Source organism: Parasteatoda tepidariorum, chromosome 3 (assembly GCF_982258835.1).
Source record: "Parasteatoda tepidariorum strain Cologne lab strain chromosome 3, Ptep-v5.0, whole genome shotgun sequence".
In the NCBI taxonomy this organism is placed as follows: Eukaryota; Metazoa; Arthropoda; class Arachnida; order Araneae; family Theridiidae; genus Parasteatoda; species Parasteatoda tepidariorum.
In genome coordinates this window covers 31,688,805-31,710,550 of record NC_141757.1, presented here as the reverse complement: position 1 = coordinate 31,710,550, position 21,746 = coordinate 31,688,805, and the positions used below count along the sequence as shown (strand labels likewise).

General features: G+C 28.0%; 1 protein-coding gene across 3 annotated transcripts in view; it reads left to right on the top strand.

The window, feature by feature from the left end:
* Positions 1-21,484, top strand: part of LOC107448201 (cell adhesion molecule Dscam1) — a 255,187-nt gene extending 233,703 nt beyond the window's left edge. Inside the window, exons 24-26 of one of the 3 annotated variants that reach the window (XM_071177674.2) lie at positions 8,759-8,813; positions 19,571-19,649; positions 21,133-21,484. In XM_071177674.2, the coding sequence (XP_071033775.2) occupies positions 8,759-8,813; positions 19,571-19,601 (86 nt within the window). In that variant the 3' untranslated portion in view covers positions 19,602-19,649; positions 21,133-21,484. Of the gene's footprint in view, positions 1-8,758; positions 8,818-19,570; positions 19,650-21,132 lie in introns of all 3 variants that reach the window. The other 2 variants (XM_043045821.3, XR_006225556.3) reach the window with 2 other exon arrangements.
* The last annotated feature ends 262 nt before the right edge of the window (positions 21,485-21,746 follow it).

Here is a 21,746-nt window from a genome sequence, read left to right as displayed (position 1 = left end):
ATATAGATCAATGAAGACAAAAAGAGAGAAGAGCGAAGAGAATTAATAAGTTTTATTAACTGCGCATAAGCTGCAAGTATATAGAACTTACAAAAGAAGTTTAAAAATTGAGAAAACATGAAAAATAATAAAGATTAATTAAAAGAGAAGAAGGAAAATTATAATAATTAAATTATTTTTTAAAGAAATAAAATTTTTTTTTAATGTATGCTAAAAGAAAACATTGCAAAAAAATTTTTTTTATGTATCTTAATTTTTTTATGTATTTTATGTATCTTAAAAAGCATTTTTTTAAAAATAATTTTATTATTATAATTTTCCTTCTTCTCTTTTAATTAATCTTTGTTATTTTCCATGTTTTCTCAATTTTTAAACTTATTTGTGTATATATATAGTACAGTTAGGAAAGATGCGAAAATGACGCCCGATGTCGGAGTCTTTGAACATTGCTTTTACTTTTTGAAAATCCGGGTTTTATTCCCAGTGGTGATTTACAGCGTTGTCTCAGTTCTATATCGAGGTCTACCAATTTTTGTGGGAAGTAAAAGCGGGTGGCACGCAATGCTGACCATGTTGTCAATTTCATGCTGTTTGTCTCAAATTTCAGTGCCCTTCTGCCTAAAACATTTATTGTTGCTTGCGGAAGTGTTTACTATATGTGAATATAGATTTTTCTTTTAATCTTAAATGAATATTGGAGCTTAAAACTGGATTTTTATTTTATTTTAAATGGTGTAAGAAATTTTTTTCCAAAATTGTCAGCCTAATTTTTAATTATATAAGTTTCTATGTTTTCTTTGAGGAAGTTCTATTTATGAATCCAACTACCTTTTATAAAAACATATAAGAGATGAAAAACAGACAAAAATTGCTTGCAGATGCATAATAAGCGTAAAAATTGACATTAGCAATATTTATTTTTATTTAATTTTAATAATGGTTGAAAAGGATAAAAAGTTAAAAACATCAGCAAATTTGCTTAGCGTTTTCTTTAAAATGCCGCCATCATACTATGCTTTTGAACTAATTTTTTAGTGAATATACACAGAAAATAGTTTAAATAATCTGTTTGATAGTTTAATATTTTTTGTCTAAACACTTAGTAGATGGTATAAAATTTGCAATAAATATTAAAATTGAAAAAAAAAACGTATTCAAATGACTAGAATATTTTTCCTCTTCTCATTATGTGAACTCTTTTACACTTATTTTTCATTTATTTTTATATTTTTTATTTTTAAACTTGATTTTTGCCACTGGCAAAGTAAAAATGAGAAAAGGAAGAAGAAAATTTTTTTCTTTTAGATTTTGTGATGAGCGTTTCAATTCCGCACAAAAACTCATTATCATATTCAACCCTATCAAACTTCCGACGGAATAATACAAATGTATGTCTTTAGGCTGTTTAAAAAATTAATGTCAACAGAATGTTTTTCACGCATGAGAAAGTCAACCCTTCTCTCGTTAAAATTTATTTATTTCCCTTTCTATTCAGGAAGCATTGAAACTCAAATTTTTAATTGTTTTGAATGAAGATGCCTGTATGTTTTAGACACATCATCAAGGAAAAAAAGTTTTTTTTTATTATTTTGCTTCTAAACTTTTAAAGCTAGTCGAAAAATGATGTTTTTTTCTATCAGAAGTATTCTTGTTTTTTTTCCCCTCATTATTGGTTCGCTAATAATTCTTTCACTAAATACGCAGGTAACTTTTCAGTTTTACACTGTTTAAAAAAACTTCTTAAATTTGACTAAAAATGGGGCAAAATAGCTCCGAAACAAATATAGTCGAATTTGAAAATCCCATGCATTATAAAAATAAAACATCATGTGATGCCATAATAGGCATTACATGTTTCTTAGCTCTTAAAATTTCTGTATTATGAAATATATTTTTTAATCATTCGAATTCAAATTTTATTTAATTTTTACTACATTTTATATAAAAGCTAAAAAGATTTTATTATTTTCTTAACAATCGGCTAGCTTTTAACTGTAACGGCTAACTTTTTATTTCAATGCAAATGCGAAACTCATTAATTCACTTTCGTGACTTAATAGAGCATCAAAGCTTGTTTTTTACTCTTTATTCTTTATTTCTCTTTCCACAAAAATTCTGCTGTTACAGTGTTATAATAATTTATGCGTTCCTTTTTGACGATTAGCTGTAGCCAAATTGTTTATTATTGTTTACGGGGGGGATTTCCTTTGCTTGTGGCTATTTTATCTTTCGATAAATAGCAAACCATGGATCTCTTTCCATGCTCCTAACTGTCTGTTGGGAACAATTCAATCTCTTTTAATTTGAATTTTGATTAGGTTGATCATGGGGGATTTACCTCCCATGGCCTGTCTTTATTGATATTATTATGCAAAATTTATTATTTAACTTAGTCTCATGTATAAAATATACTTTTAATTTTGTATCTCGAGCCTTACAAATACATCTAAATAGAAGTTTTATTATAATTAGGATCTAGTTTTCTTCTTCAACTGTCATTTTCCTTATCCTGTTTACTTAACAATCGTCAATTAGTGAAATATACCACGCGACTCCAACTGCGCAAAATTTCGTCTTTGCACAGAATATACTCAGTGTTGAGTATAATGCATAGTCTCAAAAGTGGTGTGGAAAGAAAATTTGTGTGTTTGTTGGCTGCCTACAGGATTTAAACTAAGCTCGGAGGTCCTTGAGCTGTATCGACCTTATGTCTTGGATGTTCTTGATTCGAGTCCTGTCAGTGGCTACCATGCATGGGAACATTACTTTTAAAAAGTAACGAGTGAAAGTACAAGCGCTTTAAGGTAAACAGTAAAAAGTTTTGTCTTTGAAAATTAACGAGCAAGAAGTACAAGTACAAAGCAAAAAGTATCGATTTTAAAGTACATTTCAAGGAAATCGAAAATTCAAAGTAATCGTCAATTTCATTAAAAATGTGAGAAATTTATTTTTAACATGAATTTTTTAAATTTCCTGTTAAAAATGTCATGTCAAAATTTTTTAAATTTTAATTAAAATGTATAAGACTTTAAATTGCAGGAGAATGTTGTAAAATTCTATTGAAATAGTCAACGTTGAAAGAAACTAAGCGAAAAATCAAAATTTAATGCTTGCATTTAAAAAAGAGTTTTAAATTATTCTCATTTGAAAAAAATTGTTTTTACTTTCAGAATTTATTGTAAGAAATTAATTTGTTGAACAAATTCGATAACATTATTGTTTTTTTTTTAAAGAAATAAGTAAAAAAATTTTTTATTCATGTACATGTAAAATCACGTTCCCTCCCCTCAACCTCCCTTTCCCTTTCGGGAAATTACAATCAGTAAAGATGTTTGGAAGAAGAAGTTAGCTGCTAAAAAATATATAATACATTAAACTTATAAATTAAATATAAATAAATTTCAAAAATTTCAAAAAACGCTTTTTTTAAAAGGAAAATTTCTAAAAAAATTCCGAAAATAGTAGTGATCTCTTTCGGCGTTCTCGTTACAAATACTTGTACCGTTTCCCACAGAAAGTAACAAGAAAACAAGTCAAAGTACTGAGTTTAAAAAGTAACGAAGTACAAGTAAAAGTATGCATTTTTACTATTACTTTCGTTACAAGTAACGCAAGTAAAAGTATTGTCATATATGGTGGCCAATGAGCATTTGTCCCACCATATTGAGACTCAAAAATAAATATATGCTTATTCAATTTCGAACGCATGTGGTTTCGAATTCGACTAAATTTGTTTCAGAGCTATTATAACAAGCTATTTTAACTGACGAAAGTTTTTGTTCTAAGATTATGATTTTAAAGCCAATTTAAGTTATAATAATTTTAGTTATTGCGAAGGCATTTATAAACTTTTGTAATCATCATGAGATGTTAAAATATAAAATATAAAAAAAAACTTTACTGTCTCCTTTTAAAACTTTAAAACTTTGCAGTAAAAGTCTTAAGCATTTAAATTCAAAAATCTTACCGTACAAATTACCGTCTCTTCTAAATAATTATTTAAATAATCATTTAGTTTTGCGTTTACTGTGCGCGTTTTTTTTTTCTCCAAAAAGGACGTGATATTTAATGTTAAAGTTTAAAAGATGAATATAGCAAAAATAAAAATAAAATAAAATTGAAGAATAATAAAGTATCGACTTTAGCTTCTGTATCGCAGATAAGGCACTGGACTGTAATTAAAAACTACCGAAAGTCCTAGCTTCAATGATAGCTTGAAGCACCCCTAGATTTAAATCGATAGGTGCTATCTTTCTGAAGGACGAAGGTGACCATAATACTGGCCACATTGTCATCATCAGGTTATTGGTCTCAAAGTTGAGGAACCTTTTCCTCAACAACCCCTCTTCCTGATTATTCATAGACAATCGTAAAGTTTGTTTTTTTTTCCTTCATATTTTTAGGCACTATATTTACCAGAATTTGAAAATTACTTATTTATCTACACTGTTAAAAGTTTCACTCTAAAAGGATGGTGAAACAACCTTCAGCAGTCTTTTCATCCCATTAACCGTAAAGTTTACGGTGAAGAACAGTTTTCACTTTTATGCTTTAGAAACCGTTTACAGCTAGCATGGTTAAAAAACCATTAATGCAAAACTCTATGTTTCTTAACCATTTACATCTAGCATGGAATCAAAACCGTAAAAAAGAAATTTAACTGAACATTGGAGATAGTAAAGCTACTTGATGATGCTTCCATCTATATAGAGTATCGTACTCTAACAGACCAGGGTCACAAATTAGGGAGTGATAGACTTGGAAACTATTCATGTTGTGAAGAGAATGACGGAAATATTGTCGTGTCAACGCTAAGACTCGAACCCTGTTATGGCGATCATGATACTGACAAATTAACTTTCTCGGCTTACATAGGTAACCAAATATAAGGAACTAAATGGCTTCATTAGGTGAACCTAGTTGGTGCGATGAAAATTCTGGTTGTTTAACCGTATTAGGTGTAAGCAGTTCATCATCATCATCATAGTTGGCCAGACAGCCCAATGTGAGCCAATGCCTTCCTTCACGACGACCTCCGACGACTGTAAGCAGTTAATAAACCGTTTTTCTCGCAGTTAACAGTTTGAATACCATTTCATTTATGGATATCTGACTGTTTTGTTTGAATATGGTAAAGTAACAATTAAATATGTCGTTATTTAATCATTTTTCCGAGAAATTTCTATCATCAGTGTATTGAGGTTTCAGAAATGAGGTATTTGACAGAATTTATTGCTATGTGAAAAGATTGCATTATCATCACTGTAATGTAACATCTATATCTGCCAGAGGGTTGACGTATCTGGTTAGAAAAAGACTTGCTTCAACTCAAACTCAATTATGATAAAATTAATTTCGTAAGTGATATTTCTAGTTTAATAATTTTTCATATACATAAAAATCTGAATTGAAGATATTAATAGAATTAATTTAATTGAATACATTTAATCAGAATGACATATTAATAAAATTATATTCATTAAATAAGATTATGTTTATTAAGTAAGATTATGTTTATTAAATAAGATTATATTTATAATCCAATTTAGCAGCGTCTAGGTTGCTTAATTACTTTCAAATTATTTTAATTTTAAATATATTTATAAAATAAATACGCTTTCCTTAAAAGAAGTTTGCTCAGAAGAAATTTATTTAATGTTCACTAATTAGTTGAGTTTAAACCATTAATGCTTTCTGCAAAAGTTTCGTTCATTATTGCATACAATACGCGTATATTATAAGAGTTTGGATTCCAATAATTGTATAAAATATGAATTCCGTTTTCTTATCTCATTATTTTTAAAACTCGACGAAGGAAATGGGAAACTTTCATTTCAAATTCTTTGGGAATTTGCCTTGCAAATTAAATGGGGCTTAAAAATTCCAGAATAATTTGCGTCGGAGAAAACTGAGTTACGCTTACCACATATATCTCATAAATGCTGCTCAAATCTCAAAACTGTTCGTAAAGTTTAATGAATATGAGATTACGACTTCTTTTTAAGTAACACGTATTCTAATAATTTTTCCTTAATTATGCTAATTATAAGACAGAATACGAAATAATTTCATAATATTTTAAGCCTTTTGACTTGCTTTTATTTTTACTAACACTGAACTGAGAAAACGGAGGATATATATATTTTGGCCTAGCTTGTGATGAAAATTTAATTTGTCTGTTTCACGAATCTTTACGACGCTATTTTAAAATGGAAATAATTTCTATTTTAATCTCCAGTATTCTTTTTTCGCTTTTATGTCAGCTTAAAATTGTTTAATATAAGAATTTTTTTTCCCTTTACGCTTTCTTGACGCGTTAAATTTTACTGGAAACGAATAATAACTAATTATGTAAGAAAAAGTTAAGTTTGAAAATGTGATTACTCTAGACGAGATAAAACTAAATTTATTTTATTATGCAAATTCTTTCGTAACTAATTTAATTCTTTTTTATTCAAATAATTTTCTGGATTACTTAATTGAGACAATTATGGTTTTAATGAATGTAAAAAGTTTGTTCTTGGGTAGAAAAACGTGTCAATTTATTTAAGGCTTTCTTTTTTAATGGTAACACATAAAATGTTTCTGCTATTTCTTACAATAATATAAATAAAATAGTAAGAAGTATTATAAAAATATATTTTTTAAAATATATTTTGAAGTCATTACGACTCCAAAAAAATAATAATTAAAAATACAGTATCTCACAACAAGTATGTTTTTTGTTAAAAAAAATGTACTGAAGAATATTTAGAACTTAATGGCCAGTGGATGGTTAAGGATATTTTCTTCCCAAAATAAAAATGTTCTTGACGAAATAGTAACAAAACAAGTACTTAAAATTGAAATTAACCGAATTGCTATCTTCAAATTTCAGAGGGTTCTCTAATTCCAAAAACTGCTTGTGATGTGATTTAGTTTAATGCATAAAAGGAAGAAAAAATATTTCATAAAAAAGCAAAACAAAAGAAAATTATAAAAGAAAAATTCAAAAAATAAGGTCCAAACAAAAATACTGATATATTAACCTGAATTATAACACGAGTTTGAAGCAAAAATGTCTTTCTCTTAAGCTTTTCGATATATATTAGTTTTAATTTCCATTATTGATATTTGATCAAAGAAGTTTTTTCAAAGAAGTTTTATCTTTTTGATCTTAATTATTTGTGTTTTCTTTCAGTATTAATTATTTTAGTTTATTTGAATTGATCTGCAGAGTTAAGAATGTTTTTCATTAACCAGATATCGAGCTACAAAAAAAAACTTAACCAATTATATATGTTTTTAATTTAATTCCTTTTAATTAAAATAACTTGAATATTAGATTATTTGTGGTTGTGTGGCGCAGTTGGTTTGTCGTCGGCATTCTGAGCCCAAGTCTGCGGGTTCGATCCCCAACCCAGACACCGGATTTTCGGAATGCAGAAAATCCTCAGCGGCCATGTCGTATGATTATGCGGTATGTAAAAGATCCCTGGAGTGCCTTATTGGCTCTTGGCATTTCTGGCAAAATTAAATGTGAGCACTTTAGCATCCAAATAGAGTCTCGGTGCTGCCATCTAGTGTGGCAGAAACTGGACGTCCAAATTAACATGACCAACTCTCACCCATTGTGGTGGTCCTGAAAGAGTGGATACCACCTCTAGAGAACGCACTAGGTCTGCTCATCGGCAAGACCGATTGTGCAGTTCACTGGAAAAAAATGATTATTTTACATTAAATTAATAAATATTTATCAAAAAAAGCTTTTTTTTTCACATTTATTTTCAATATATTATTTTAGTAATTCAGTGTATTAGTACGAAGAAGTTTATGGTGTAAAAAGTTTATACACCATTGACACATATATAGTGTTGTTTCGAGTAAAAAGGTTGTGGTTTTAATGATCTTATATATTTTTTTTCAAATAAAACCCTTTCGAACACAAAATTAATAAAACGTCAAGTTTCTTTAATATTTCCGTTGGTATAAAGTGTTGTTTCGAGTAAAAAGGTTGTGGTTTTAACGATCTTATATTTTTTTTTCAAATAAAACCCTTTTGAACTCAAAATTAATAAAACGTCAGGAGATTTTTCTTTAATATTTCCGTTAGTATATAGTGTTGTTTCGAGTAAAAAGGTTGTGGTCTTAATGATCTTATATTTTTTACTTCAAATATGACCCTTTTGAACGCAAAATTAATAAAACGTCAGGAGATTTTTCTTTAATATTTCCGTTAGTATATAGTGCTGTTTCGAGTAAAAAGGTTGTGGTTTTAATGATCATATATATTTTTTTCAAATAAAACCTTTTTGAACGCAAAATCAATAAAACGTCAGGAGATTTTTCTTTAATATTTTCGTTGGTAATCAAAGGATAGCTAAAATAATAGAAATAATAAATAATGTATTTATAAATACTGCATGAAAAATAAAGAAGCTGCAGAGAAAAATATTTTAAAAGGGAAATCTGTGAATAAATTGATATCTATAATAAAAACTTAATTTACAATGCAGGGATTTGATGTTTATTTTTATTTAAGAGAATGGTTTGCTCTTTTCTGTTAAGTTGAAAATCGAGTATGAAATAATAAAAAAAATCGTATCGTATTATCAGTATCGTAAATCAAATTAATAAGATTTTGAATTTCTTTTAAAATTCATGTGAAAGGGTACATAAAAATGGTTTAGGGCGAAAGTTTCTTTTAAAAAATTTAAATGATCATTTTCGATAAATTAATTAACACATATATTTGATGGCAATATTTTATCTGTTATAGGAACGGATAAACAGCATGAATATGCCGAGCCCTACACAGCATATCCATCTTCGAGGCAGGTAAATAATTGTGAATTATAAACAAGTATATATTATTTTAATTTCCGTAATCCTTAGTTAAAAGTTACAACAAGTACTATTTTTGCAAGAAATTGCACTTTCCATTAGCACTTTCCATTAGAAATTGCACTTATTTTTGCAGTAGCAAATAAGACAGTGCACTTTCCACTGTCTTAGGTCTATAAAATGCATTTAGTGAATGCATTATAAAAGTAAACTTTTTGAGAAAAATACATTTTTTTTTTTGAAAATAAGTTGCGATAGGATATAAACTAACGTCAAGTATTTTGTATTAGATTTAAAAGGAATCGTAATAAAACTGATAGAGATTGAAAATTATTATTTTATGTAATTATAGTAAGTCTACGGGTTATAAGGTTTCAGCAATCAGGTCATCAAAATATTTAGCAAATAGAATTAGATTCTTAAAACATCGTAGATTGTATCATTTCATAAGATTTCAGCAAAAATATTAACATTAAAAGGTTATTTTAGATAGAAATTAGACATTATTCCCTTCACTGTTTATTTATGGAGATAAATATGAACGCAATTTAGATATTGGTTAAATATTTATTTTTTGTAATAATTTTTCTTCTATTTGAATCACTGAAATGGATAAAGCTAACCAACAAGTACAAGATGAAAATACTATAACTTTGGTTTAATAAATAAAAACCTTTCTCAGTATCGAAACACAACTTTTTTTTGTGTTCCGGCCTTTTTTGTTTGTTTTTTGACGAAATAAAGTACTCATTTTGTTATGGCAATTACTAACTAATAAATTTGAAGGTGTAATCTTTTTCTTACTCTGTAGCAATCGTTATATAGTCCTCTACTTCTATTTAATCATTTTAGTCGAATTTTAACATTCATGGTTCTGGAATTCTAGTCACAACATTTTTTTATGGCTGGTATTGCAGTGCATAAAACTTGGGTAAATATAGGATAAAAGCAAATTTTCATTAAATATAATTAGAAATGCTTATGTATGTTACTTTGAATGACCCAAATTGTTCGTTGTTGACTTTCATCAGTGAATGTTGACAATCACATAGTCGCTTTGTCAAATGACCGAAATTTAAACTTGATCTAGTTAAATGCCACTGCCCGGTAAACCCTACAATAATGATTTTTTAAGGTTCAGATTCAGTTTCTGGTATGCCCTACATCAATATTTTCTTAAGGCCCTGTGCCACTGTCCCGTATGCATTTAACCGGTACTCCGAGCACCGATGTTTCATCTAATTTATCCTCAGCAGATATTAAAATATCGAATAATGTAAACGAATAAATTAATGTGAAATCGGATATAACAAATATTTCGGACATTCACCAAAGCGACTACGTAATTGTCAATATTCATCTGTGAAGGTTGACATTCTCATTCAGCAAGACTCTATATCAAACATTTTATGAGATAAGACCGGAAAGCTTTGCTCACATCTCGTATTTCTTTGAGAAGTTGGAAGAGCAGCTTAGAACAGGGTATTGGCGATAAGCCCCGCAATAAAGGTGTTGCAGAATTCAGACTTGCGGTGGGCCATGATTGCCTGGCAAACCACCTCTGCCGCATCGGCATTCTCGCTGACCCAAATTGCCCGTTATGCTCGAATAATGAACTTATGGAACCATCTATTGAGATGCTCGGCTCTGCGTGGGGACTTTGGGGTGAGGCGCTACTGGAGTGCGCGACATCTGTTAATGAGATAGCGACTTTTTTCTCCTGCTTGTTGTTCACCTTTTCGTTCACTGTTTTTTGTAAGAGTTTGTCACTTTCTTTTGCCATTAGAAATAAAAAAGAAAGTTGACATTCTCTTGACTTCGGTCATTAAAGGTAAAATATTCTCAAAGGGACGGTTCAAATATAAAGCATACTATCGGTAATAGGGTAGAAATTTGTTGCAACTTTAATAAAGTATTCAATTGAATCAAGTTTTAAAAAAAGGATAGTAGAATTTATTTTATCACTATAATAAAGCGCAAAGCATTTAAACTTTATTACCCGATTGAATAAGCGAAAAAATGAAATAACTGTCGATATGTTTAAGGAGTTTCAAACATAAGCACGCATTTTCAAGACTTGTCAGACCTGAATGGAAGGTTGACCGTGTAAAGCTACGCACAGATGGCGCTAGGGGTTAAAATTCGTCCTAAGACTTCTGGGTTGTGACTTCCGATTGATTTCTTCACCTAAGCTTGAAAAAGCGAGCTATTCTATTTTATTATACTTGTAGTGTTTTTCAATATGACGCGTTCTTTCAATTTAACTTTCAACGAAACAAATAATGAAAGAATTCGGAAGACTCCTCAAGCTTACTATGATTCTACTCAAAAAATTAAGAAAAACGGTGCTATTTTACCCAAATGTTCCCAAATGGGGGAACACTCAAAACATGATATACCTTAGCTTTATTTCTGTTGTGATAATAATTTTCTTAAAATTGTCCTTGGTTCACGATCTGTTGGAATTAATAAATTACAGAAAACTGTTATGAACAGTAAAATGTCCCCAAATAGGGGAACACTCAAAACATGACATACCTTAGCTTTATTTCTGTTGTGATAATAATTTTCTTAAAATTGTCCTTGGTTCACGATCTGTTGGAATTAATAAATTACAGAAAACTGTTATGAACTGTAAAATGTCCCCAAATAGGGGAACACTCGAAACATGACATACCTTAGCTTTATTTCTGTTGTGATAATAATTTTCTTAAAATTGTCCTTGGTTCACGATGTGTTGGAATTAATAAATTAAAGAAAACTCTTATGAATAGTAAAATGTATCCAAATAGGGGAACACTCAAAACATGACATACCTTAGCTTTATTTCTGTTGTGATAATAATTTTCTTAAAATTGTCCTTGCTTCACGATGTGTTGGAATTAATAAATTGCAGAAAACTCTTATGAATAGTAAAATGTCCCCAAATAGGGGAACACTCAAAACATGACATACCTTAGCTTTATTTCTGTTGTGATAATAATTTTCTTAAAATTGTCCTTGGTTCACGATCTGTTGGAATTAATAAATTACAGAAAACTGTTATGAACAGTAAAATGTCCCCAAATAGGGGAACACTCAAAACATGACATACCTTAGCTTTATTTCTGTTGTGATAATAATTTTCTTAAAATTGTCCTTGGTTCACGATCTGTTGGAATTAATAAATTAAAGAAAACTCTTATGAATAGTAAAATGTATCCAAATAGGGGAACACTCGAAACATGACATACCTTAGCTTTATTTCTGTTATGATAATAATTTTCTTAAAATTGTCCTTGGTTCACGATGTGTTGGAATTAATAAATTGCAGAAAACTCTTATGAATAGTAAAATGTCCCCAAATAGGGGAACACTCAAAACATGACATACCTTAGCTTTATTTCTGTTGTGATAATAATTTTCTTAAAATTGTCCTTGCTTCACGATGTGTTGGAATTAATAAATTGCAGAAAACTCTTATGAATAGTAAAATGTCCCCAAATAGGGGAACACTCAAAACATGACATACCTTAGCTTTATTTCTGTTGTGATAATAATTTTCTTAAAATTGTCCTTGGTTCACGATCTGTTGGAATTAATAAATTACAGAAAACTGTTATGAACAGTAAAATGTCCCCAAATAGGGGAACACTCAAAACATGACATACCTTAGCTTTATTTCTGTTGTGATAATAATTTTCTTAAAATTGTCCTTGGTTCACGATCTGTTGGAATTAATAAATTAAAGAAAACTCTTATGAATAGTAAAATGTATCCAAATAGGGGAACACTCGAAACATGACATACCTTAGCTTTATTTCTGTTATGATAATAATTTTCTTAAAATTGTCCTTGGTTCACGATGTGTTGGAATTAATAAATTGCAGAAAACTCTTATGAATAGTAAAATGTCCCCAAATAGGGGAACACTCAAAACATGACATACCTTAGCTTTATTTCTGTTGTGATAATAATTTTCTTAAAATTGTCCTTGGTTCACGATGTGTTGGAATTAATAAATTACAGAAAACTCTTATGAATAGTAAAATTACTGGTTAATTTAAATTCAGATCACAATAATAAAACTTTTCAGAATATTAAGCTCGTTCAGAAACATTACCTCGTAAGAATAACATAAGCGGTTAGGGATGCACCGAAAGTTTTTTTTAAATGTCTTCCGGTTGTAGAAAGCTTGTTAGGCAGCTTTTCACTCTCGGCTTCTAAGGTCCCGCAGTGGACTGATCGTTAAGACCATAGAGTTGAAATAGTAGGTAGAGGAACCAAGTTCGCTTTATTCCTTCCGAAAAGACACGCCACAGATAGCAAGCAAAGAGTTACAATCACGTGATGGAAAGAGTGCAATACTTGGCGCAGTATCACAAATGTTGGCGCACTAAGTTTTTAAACAGCTTTATTTCGATATTACCGATGCGCAAATAATCGGAGCATTTGAAAGAGAGAAAAAAAATATTTTCGTTAATCACATTTCTTTAATTTTATTAAATGGGTTTTTAAAACATGAGGAGTTTTTTTTCTTAACAAATAATTTTTAATTAAAGTACTGCCTTTATTTAAAAAAATTCAGTAGTTCTCGTCTGTACCCTTAACACTATTCCTTAAAATTTATTCATTATATAAAAATAAAAAACGATATTCTGCATCACTTATATTTATTACTATATTCAGAAATTTTTTTTTTAAATGTTTTTATTGCAAAGACCTATTTTAAAAAAAAATTAACAATATATATTGAAATAACTATTGTTATTTTTTAAAAAAAAATAATAACTTCGATACAAAAATCAGGATTTTTTTTTAAATCTACCAGGGCTTAAAATGTGAATTTGAAAATGTTGCCTTTCTTTTTTAATGAAACATAAGTTCGTTTAAAAAATAAATTTAATCTTTACGTTTTAAAAGTTTTATCACTGTTAGATAAAACAAATTGTAAAATTAAGCAGATTGTCTGAAAAAAGTTCGATGCTTAGAAATAACGTTAATGTTGCAACACTTTTATCATTTTTATTTATGCTCACCAAGAGACTGCTCGAGAGGTAATATCAAATTTCGGGAAAAATAGCTTCGGGGAAAATAAAACCCGTTTTTAGTAGAATAGATTAGTTAGAAAACATATTTTTGATTAAATTTAATTACGTTTAGAATTTTATTTATATATTGAATACATTAAATTATTTATGCAATAAAGATTATTTACATTATTAATTTAGAATTTTGACTTCTTTTTTTCCTGACACTTAAAATAGATATTTTCAAAAATAAACTGCTGTTGCATTTTAACTTAATACTCAACAATTTGTCTAAATATGAAATAAAATATTTATTCTAATATAAAAGTTTTCAGCTCCGAATAGAGAAAAATATAAGATTAAAAGCATTAAACTAATCAAAGAAAATAATAAAAGAGTTTAATTAGAAATTTTACTTTGTATTTCATGTACAATCTAATTCCATAAATTACTAGGAAGTTTGAATTGTACACACAAAGAGACTAGTAGAAAAGCTTTCGAAATTTAAACAAAAAATACTTAAATAAAGGAGAAAGCAATTAGAATTTTTACTTTGTACTAAATGTTGATTGAAACTAATGACGAACTTATAATTAAAATATCTTACTTTTATTTGTGATAGAAATTGCAATTTATGCAACTTTTTATGAGGTAAATTTATGCAACCAAGATAGGTCAATGTATATTTAATAATTTTTATACAGAAAACCAGTAACTTGAAAAGTAACAGTTAAAAATATTTTACTTTACAAATAAAAGAACCATAATCATTTTATGGACATTAAGAAAATTACAATGCCCATCCATAAAAAATTTAATTTTCTTAAAAATAGTAAGTGCATTTAAAACTATATCCTTTAGCCAGCTGCAAATTAAATATATACAATCTATATAAAGGTAAAAACAGTTGAAATTTTACAAGAAAGGTTCACGATGCTAAATGTTTGCGTTCCGTCTGAGCAGTTTATTCCATACCAATGCATAACATGCGCTAATTTACTGCACTATTTTACTCCTATACAACTTAGCCACTTCTATGTTATGTTTTCTAAATTTGTTGCACTGAATCAAACTAATTCTACGCTTTAATATACTAGTAAAATAAAGTATTTCCAATATAGCAACTATTTTTAAGTAAAAAGAAGATAAACAAGTACTTAATGATTATATTAAATATACCTTAATTTATTTTCTAAATAGTACATAATTTGTATTCATTTCATGTATAGTAACAGAATTATATAATTTTATTAAAAATTAACACTGAAACTACTATACACTATTTTATATTTAAATACTAAAAATATTTCATAGAATTTAATTATTCATCAAACATATAAGAATATACAAATAATTTGGTTTTTAAGCATTCCTATGTAATTTAAAAAACACAACTTCTTATGTACCATATTTTTTATTTAAATATATATATTTAAAGGAAACATTTTAGAACAATATAAATATTGAGTTTTAGTAATCAAGAGGTAAAGATATACAAAATCTTCAGAATATACAGAAATGATATCGACATTTAAAGAGAACTAAAACAAAACCGAAAGTTTACTCAACTGTTTCTTGGCGCTAAAGTATCTCGCCAAGGAAGCCAACAAAGCTTTGCAGCTATTTCAGCTAAAAATAGAGTATATATTGAAATATATTTAAACATTATAAGTTTAAAGTTTAAGAAACAATAAAAACTTATGTTAAATGCAAAAAAAGTGAGCAAAAACGAGCGTAATTGATTATTAAAGCAAATAAAACATGATTATCAGAGCATGACTGAGTATCGGAAAAATTTTAAAATCAGTTTTAAAATAGAAAAAGTGAAAAAAAAATGTCGCCCTTTCTTGTAAAAAGTTATCGGACAGTCCCTAGAAAACTTCTCCGTGCAGCAAAATGCTCAGGACTTTTGTACCATTCTTATTTCTGAATTAAAAAGACAGACAGTTAATTGCATCAGACGATCGCAATGCTAAACGAACGGACGGGAATCGAAGCGGTCTCAGTGAACGGCAAGTTTGGGCTACAGTCACGTGACTTTATCTTGTCCACGGGTCGGGGGTTGTTCTACTCTCTCTACCCAGTATTTCAACTCTATGGTTAAGACACGGTTCCCAGCAGATCACCGAGAAAAATCATCACTGGTTACGGTCAGTGTGCGGGTGGGTGACCACTTGGATCTGTCTGCGTAGGGACCGAGGGTGTGCGGTATTGGTCCTCGTTAAACTGTTCTACCGTAAAGTGCTCGACTTCGCGTGCAGGTCGTCGGGCTACCGAAGCGGGGGGGCCATCCCCTCTGCAGAGGATCAACATTGTGATGGCATGTTTTCGGATCACCCTCAGGGGTGTTTCCCAGACCGTCGCCAATAGCCCATTCTGCAGCTCTAGTGCGACGTAAATTAGCTACAACAACTACAACAAAAATCGGCTTCTTAGGTTTCCTAGGTGTGTTTCTACCCTTAATTTTTCCATTTGTTGTTGGCAGTTGTACATTTTTTTTTTAATTTTAAATAATTTCTGTTTCGTTACATTCGTGTGTGACAAGTCTTGAAAATGGGAGCTTATTTTTGAAGCTTTTGAAACATGTCGACTGTTATATCATTTTTGTTTTTTCTGAAGCTCATTTATTTTAATCTTATATATATATATACAACTTCAGTTTCTTAGTTCTATTTATTTAAAACTCAAACGGTATTCAAGACGTAGTTCAACAAGTGCAATTTTAAAAAAAAATATTATAACTTAAATATGAATTACAACAAAATGAAGTATTAAGGGGTAAACATTTAGAAAAAAAATAATATAGCTCTCTTAAAATAGAGAATATCTAAAATCTACTTGATTAAGAAATAAAATCATTTCCGAGATGGAATCACCAATAAATAGATTTCCGGTTTTAGTTGTTTTTATTTTATTTGAGAAAAAAAAAACTAATAGAAAACCAAGAATTCAAAATATTAAAAGAGTTTCGAGTTGCAAACAGTAAGGAAAGAATTAAAATTTAGCTTGTTTTGAAATAACAGCAGATGCTTTGCACCTAATTGTACTCTTATTAATTTTATGGCAATTTTTAACGAAATATTTTCAATCTATGTTTAAATAAGTGCATTTTTAAAATTAATGGAGATAGAAAACGTCGGAATATTAACATCAAATGCCGAGCATTCACAATATTGACTTTAATGCTTTTATGCATCTAAGCTAATGGTTTTTTTAACAAAATGCAATTTTTCAAATTTATATTCATCATTTTATTTTCTAATTTGAAATTAAACAAAACTATGGTCTGATTACCCAGACATGAACTTTAGTTAAAAGACTTTAGTAAATGATTTGCTTACACAATGCATTAAATATTACTTTAATGCATTTATCATTGGATTATCAGAGGAAAATTGATCAAAAGCATTTCAAATAACAATTGGATAAAATGCCGTTTTTATAAAACAAATGACATTTGAAAGTAATGCAAGTTTAATTACAGTTTTTTTCTTTGATGAAATACTTCTATACACTTTTATATTTAAGTGGATACATTAGAATATTTTACTTTTGCAATACATTTATCGATTTGTTCTAAAGCATACACATTTATTCGATTGAGTAGAAAACAATAGGCAATCAAATTCTACTAATGGATGATAATGCATTCTTTTTCGAATACTTACTCGGTTTCGTCAGATGTTCCGGAGTTATTTTATTGTTTGAAAAGTTTTAAGTTTTCTTATAAAAATGACATTGATTTTTATGTGTTTGGATAATTAGTGGCATAAATTGATGACATGAAATTATAGATGTCCTTTATTTTGAAAAGGGAACGAATTTGGGCTTGAAATAATCCTTTATGTTCGAAATGGATGTTTGAAATTCACATATAATAAACGTTAAAAAAAGATTTTCATTAAAAATTTTTTTCTTAGCTAAATTATAAATGTTCATTTTAAATGTAAATTTAATTTTATATATCCTTTAAATTGATTTCATCCATAAATATATTAATATATGTGTTTAAGTAGATGCAATATTACAATATGACTAATTTGTGAAAGCAAGTGGGCTTGAAATAATCCTTTATTTTCATAGTGGATGCTTAAAGTTTACATAAAATAAACGATAAATAAAGATTTTAATTAAAAAAAATATTTTTAGAGATGTTAACTTATAAATATTTAATTTAAATGTACATTTAATTTTATATATCTTTAAATTGATTTTATCTATAAATAGATTAATCTTCATGTTTAAGTAGATGCAATATTACAATATGACTAATTTGTGAAAGTATGTGAGCTTGAAATAATCCTTTATTTTCAAAGTGGATGCTTAAAGTTTACATAAAATAAACGTTAAATAAAAAATTTAATTAAAAAAAATATCTTTAGAGATGTTATCCTATAAATATTTAATTTAAATGTACATTTAATTTTATATATCTTTAAATTGATTTTATCTATAAATAGATTAATCTTCATGTTTAAGTAGATGCAATATTACAATATGACTAATTTGTGAAAGTATGTGAGCTTGAAATAATCCTTTATTTTCAAAGTGGATGCTTAAAGTTTACATAAAATAAACGTTAAATAAAAAATTTAATTAAAAAAAATATCTTTAGAGATGTTATCCTATAAATATTTAATTTAAATGTACATTTAATTTTATATATCTTTAAATTGATTTTATCTATAAATAGATTAATCTTCATGTTTAAGTAGATGCAATATTACAATATGACTAATTTGTGAAAGTATGTGAGCTTGAAATAATCCTTTATTTTCAAAGTGGATGCTTAAAGTTTACATAAAATAAACGTTAAATAAAAAATTTAATTAAAAAAAATATCTTTAGAGATGTTATCCTATAAATATTTAATTTAAATGTACATTTAATTTTATATATCTTTAAATTGATTTTATCTATAAATAGATTAATCTTCATGTTTAAGTAGATGCAATATTACAATATGACTAATTTGTGAAAGTATGTGAGCTTGAAATAATCCTTTATTTTCAAAGTGGATGCTTAAAGTTTACATAAAATAAACGTTAAATAAAAAATTTAATTAAAAAAAATATCTTTAGAGATGTTATCCTATAAATATTTAATTTAAATGTACATTTAATTTTATATATCTTTAAATTGATTTTATCTATAAATAGATTAATCTTCATGTTTAAGTAGATGCAAAATTACAATATGACTAATTTGTAAGTACGTCATCAGTCACGGGATAAGCTCTCGTCTTCAACGGTAACAATCCTACAGAGAGCTGATCTCGTGATTGTCAGATAGTACAAAAACTTTTTCAGATGAATGTGCTGCAATATTATTTAATTCATTAATTAAAGTATCAATTTTTACTAATCTCACTGAAAACGCATCTTGTGATAGTGAGACAGTACAAAATATTTTTCAGATGTTGCGATAACATTTTATTTAATTCATCAACTAAGGTATCAGTGGTTAGTAACCACACTGAAAGCTTATCTCGAAATTGTCAAAGAGAACAAAATATTTTTCAAAGAAAAGTGTTGAAATAATATTTTATTTAATTCACCAAAAAGAAAATACTATTTATTTCAAATGCTTCGAAATAATCTTTTTTGGTTCTAAAAAATTTAAAAAGTTTGTTTAGCTCTACACCACTATAAATGACTCTCATATTCATCAAACCATAAGTGATTGACAAAACTCTGTAACTACTAAGTAATATTCATTTGCTTTTTTTAAATTTTCAGCGTTCAGATGAAGGAAGTTTTGCTACTATAAAAAGAGCTCCCCCAAGATCAGGTTCTATGACATCAGCTTATAAAACAGGTATGTTAATATGACTAAATAGTTAAAAAAATTCGACATTCACTTGCTTTAATAACAATATTTAGCGATTATTTAGATCTAGGAACATTTTAGTCCGATGCAAACTTTGCAAAATTAACGATCATTGCCGTGTTACACGATTTAAGCCCATTTTTGACCAGATTATGTTTATTTTAATCATTAACGGATCAAAATTATGAGGAAATAAATTTTTTCTATAAACCAATAACTTAAAAATAAAAGTCCACAGAGTCAAACATTTATGTTTCGTTATAATTCAGTACATAATGCAAAAAAACTATTAAAAATAGGACTTATTATTTGGGATTTAAAATACATTTAGAATGTATAATACATTTAATTATAGTTAATTATAGTTATATAATACATTTAATAATAATTTAATTATAGTTTTATTCAGATTAAGTTAGGAAAAACTGTATAAAAAATTAATTAATTTAGGTGTTAAAAAGAATTTCTTTTAAGTTCATTAGCACTGAGAGCTGTCTAGTGCTGATAAAGTGTTTATAAAAAGTGCTTAATTTGGATTAGAAATTATATTGCAAATATTCTTCTTTATAAACTATAAGAGGTAGTTGATCGGCAAATTTGTTGTAAACGCCATAAAAAGTTTTAAATAGGTGCACTTTTTATTCGGCAATATAAGAATTCTGACGTTAATGGATACCTAACATTGGATAAATTGCTATTTCCTTAGAGTGTTTCATTGGGAAAATTATTTATTTTCACTTTTATTCGAGTACTGTGGTCTGTTACAGGCCAAAGAGACATTCATTGAGGGTTTTCTTTGCCCGTTCGAGAAAAACTATCTAATGTTTAAAAATATGATGCTTAATGTACCACCTGTGACATTTCCCAAAACTTAAAATTTCGGGTTTTTGAAATTTTTAAAAGAATGTATCATACATAGAGATTGTAATCAGATGTAGTAAAATGATATGGAATATCCAGAATATACTGAAATTGTACCTGAAAACTTAAGAAGAAAAAGGGATAGATCAAAAATATTTCATAATTTTTGCATTAGATGGCGCTATCCTCGTCTTCATGAAAATGGCACTTGCAACCAAAGAAATTTAAATTTACGCAAGTGAAAAGAATGAGCTACGAATGTAACGCAGTATTTAATTTGTTTGGATTGAAATGTCCTCCGTAGCCATAATCTTAACGTTAAGATTAAAAAGCGCCACCTACTGATAAAATAGAGAATTTTTTATTATTTTAAGCTATTTTATTTTAACCTTCATCGAGAACATTTAGATACTCAATGTTATTCAATAACATTTAAAAGAATTAATGTGGTCACTTTGACCAGTGTTTCCTTTCTATTGCTGATCACTTAGACCAGTGCTTTTTTACTGGTATAAATCAATCAATTTTTTTGTAATCATGTGTATAAATCAATATCTATCTAATTTTTTAATAAAAATTTTCTAAATTTTTTTAACCCTTTTGGTTTCAGGTTTTTCATAGGATGCTTCACTATTGAACCACGGATTTCTATTCAGCCCTTCATGGAAAAAAGGGATCTTGTATGTGCTGAACATTTAAAAATCTATCCATATTTTATTCAAATATTGTAAAACACTTGTTCAATCGTTGCGGGTAATTTCTTTCCTCAAATTGTTTTCCATTACCTTGCCATGCACATGTGGTTATTATCTACTCACTTGTAAATTATCATATTTTTTTAATTTCAAGAAGTTATCAGTCTTAAATATATTTCATATTCATTGTTAATATCAAGAAATAAAATCGTTGACTCTGTAAATTTGACATTTGAGTGAGATATAAATAAAATATTGTAAAACATTGTTGTTGCTTTATTATTAATTTTCACTGGTAACTTTCGAGTGTTTAGCAGCAAATAAAATTATCTAATAATAAATAATATAAGTCAGGCATGTATTAATTACTATCAATTGTTTAGCACTGTATGGAATAATTAGGAATTTTACTAAATAAAAAATGCTCCTTAGATGATTGAAAATAATGCAATCATGTAATATTTTGCCATTAAATTACAAAGATGATAAATTGGTGTCGTAATAAATTGCTCGAAAGAAAAAGGTGTAT